Source organism: Corapipo altera, unplaced genomic scaffold (assembly GCF_003945725.1).
Source record: "Corapipo altera isolate COAL_440 unplaced genomic scaffold, ASM394572v1 175, whole genome shotgun sequence".
NCBI classification, from domain to species: Eukaryota; Metazoa; Chordata; class Aves; order Passeriformes; family Pipridae; genus Corapipo; species Corapipo altera.
The window spans coordinates 1,264,752-1,267,848 of NW_020884942.1; the positions used below are offsets into that span (position 1 = coordinate 1,264,752).

General features: G+C 47.3%; 1 protein-coding gene across 1 annotated transcript in view; it reads left to right on the top strand.

Moving 5' to 3' along the window:
- Positions 1-2,761: 2,761 nt before the first annotated feature.
- The window catches only part of FBXL12 (F-box and leucine rich repeat protein 12), a 3,269-nt gene continuing 2,933 nt past the window's right edge, over positions 2,762-3,097 (top strand). The window contains exons 1-2 of the mRNA XM_027661955.1: positions 2,762-2,926; positions 3,005-3,090. Coding sequence (XP_027517756.1) covers positions 2,835-2,926; positions 3,005-3,090 — 178 coding nt within the window. The 5' untranslated portion in view covers positions 2,762-2,834. The remainder of the gene's footprint in view (positions 2,927-3,004; positions 3,091-3,097) is intronic.

Consider the following 3,097-nt stretch of genomic DNA (forward strand, 5'->3'; position numbering starts at 1 on the left):
GATATCCCCATGACTGCCCCTTCCTGGCCACATGGCACTTCCTGGGAATTCAGCAGATGGGAGCACAGACCTTCCAGCCCGAAAGCTGGAAGTACTCAAAGGGTTGGAAGTCTATACTTTGCATCCCACTCTCTTGCCTCAGTTTGTGCCAGTCATTTGCAAATTTTCATCAACACTGAAAAAGCATCACAGCAGGATTGCTTAGGTTGGTTTCATCCTTCACCTCTGCTTTGTGAAACTTAGTTTTGTCCCTGACTCCATCTTATAACTAGGAAGTAGTTTGAAAAAGCATTTTGGAATATGTGGATATAAACCTTGATCTACTGAGCCTTTGAAAAAGGAGAGGACATTGCATTGAAATCATACACCAGAGTCATGAAAAAGAAGAGGAATGAGTTGGATGTTGGTCACCCTGTTTTCATCTTACCAGTTTGCACTTTTCTCCTGAGCTAGTGAGGCCTGTATAAGGAATGTGAACAACTTCCAGCTTTACTCCAAAACTAAATGCGATCCCATTACGCCCCCGCTCTTGATCAAGGCATACGTCCCAAAAACTCCAAGAGTCATTACAGAACTGGGAGATAGCAGTGCTAATTTAATTCTTTTCCCTGTCTCTGAACCCAAAAAAAAAAAAATGCAGATGCAGTGGAAATTCTAGAATTGTGTAGTCTAGATGATGGAAGGGCTGCCTAAGCACTGATGAGTTTTACTGGCTATGCTCCTGATTTGTCAGGCATAGCCTAGTGACATAGTTGTGGGCAGCTCAGATGTGCTTTTTGGGTAACGTGGTCTTTCTGTGATTAAAAAGATAAAGATGCAATCAAAATAATTTTGAAACAATTATTTACTAAATTTTAAAATAGATGTAAACTATTTATTTCCAAGGTTCAGGATGATTGGTCTGGGTCACTTAATAGGAAGAAGAGCACTGATTTACTCTGGTGCAAGTGCATGTTGAAGCATGAATGGCTAAACAAGAGACGGAAGATGCTGGGAAGTAAAAAAATTACATTTAAACCACATACAGTAGGTCTTGTGTTTTCCTCTTAGAAGTTGCACATAATCATATGAAATTCAAACCATTTTATCCAGGGAAAAGAATAGTTGTTCTAAGAGTAACCCTGGAAAGAGCTTTCAGGACATGAAGCTTGAGTACAGATCAAGCTCTTTGCAGAAATACCAACGGCAAAGTGATGTACCTGCTCCTAAGAGCACTTAAACCCAAAAGAGCCCTGCTTTTTGTGCTCTGAGAACATTCTGCATACAAACTCTATAAAATCCTGCTGACTTGAATATCGCCCGAGCAGCTCTGAACACAGGGATCCCTCCATCCTCAGACAAGTAGAATAAATTATGCTATTTATTTATAAATAAATGCGTCTCAGAGGGTTGTGCCTACTGGACTGGATGGGGGGAAAGGGGCAGCTACTCCCACCTCCTGCTTGGTTTGCAGTGCAGTCACAGCAGCTCTAGCATGTCTTGCACTGCCTGCTCTGGAGCAGAGGTGGTGCCAGCCCTGGGAGCAGTGCTCGGTGGGGGGGGAACACTGAGCAGTGCTCACTGGCTTGGGGAAAACAGCTCAGGTCAGAGGTTTTCCTCTGGTTTCCAAGGGGCATGTGCTTTGCCAAGGGCTGTGTTCCACAGGGGAATGCCACCCTCAGCCTCAAGCAAGGAATCTTAAAATACTCTTTCTTGGCAAGTTAAATAACAGAAGCAGTTCCTAAAGGCTTTAGGAATCTGTTACCTTTGAATTACAATGCCAACAGCTATCAGCATAAAGCCAAAGAAGATGAACCGTTCAACCCCGATCTGCTGAGCACCTGAAGCAGCCGAGATGTGGCTCTGGCTCTGGCTCTGGAACGTGACTGTGCAAAGCTGAATTAGAAGCCAATAAGTGCACACTGAAAGTAAGATGTCAAGGGGAGTTCACAGTGTGATAAACTGAGAGAATGATTCAGGCTAATTAAAAGAAAAACAGTGTAAAGTCAATACGACCTGGAGAGAGAAAAGAAAAACAAATCACAAAACTTAATTGGGACCCTATAAAGACATAAACCAAGTTACCTCCCTTTTACCCTGTGTAAGATTTATAGTGAAGGAATTTCGTTTAGTTAGCTAGATAATAGCACCTTTCTTAAAAATTTATAACTTTGTATTGATAACAGGCAAACATCTGCTGAATGTCTTACTTGACAATATATTATGGATGCTTATAGATAATATTCTTGTTTAAGAAAAACACCTGTTGAATGTCTGACTTAACAATGTGTAATGTTTATGCTTATGTATAATGAATATTCATGAATTAGCTGGAAATAAATGTAGAACAACTGTCTTCTTTGGCTGTGACAGGCGTTGGGAGTTGTTAAAACCCCTCCCTGATCACCCAGCGCTGAATTTGCTTTTATCATATAATAAATTCTAATTGGAAATCACCCGACTCTGGGTTTCTATTTATCACAACAGCAAACAGTGCGCATAGGCTTGAGAACCCACCACTGAGAACAGGCACGGACCTGACCTTCTCTCTGAAATAATAAGGGCGCCTTTGTGACACTGGTCTCGGATGCCTGCAAAACCCTGCCGCGCTCTGGCAGGTAATCCCGAGGTCCGAGTGGGAGAAGTGGCCATCTGCTGCTAAGAGCATCTCCCAGGAAGCGGGAGGCCGAGTTCCAATGTGCTGTTTCCCACACCCCGAGAGGTGCCCCAACCCCAACCCCGCCGTCCCCGCGCCCTCCCGGTACCCCCGGAGGGCCCCGCTCTGCCCGAGGCGGCCCCGGCGGTGACGCGGCCCCGCAACGGCCGCGCCGGGGTTGTTGTTGGTAACGGCCAAGATGGCGGAGGCGGCGCGGCCGCCCCTGCCCGACTCGGTGCTGCTGCAGGTCCTGGCGCTGCTGCCGCTGCGGGACCGGCTGCGAGCGGCCAGGTAGGGCCCCCCCGGCGCCGGCACCGGCCGCCTCCCGCCTCCCCGCCCCGGCGCTGACGGCTGATCGCCTCCCCGCAGGGTCTGCCGGCGGTGGCAACAGCTGGCGCAGGACCGAGCGGTCTGGACACATGTGGATCTGAGCCCTCACCGGGTACGGGCCGCCCGTCCCAC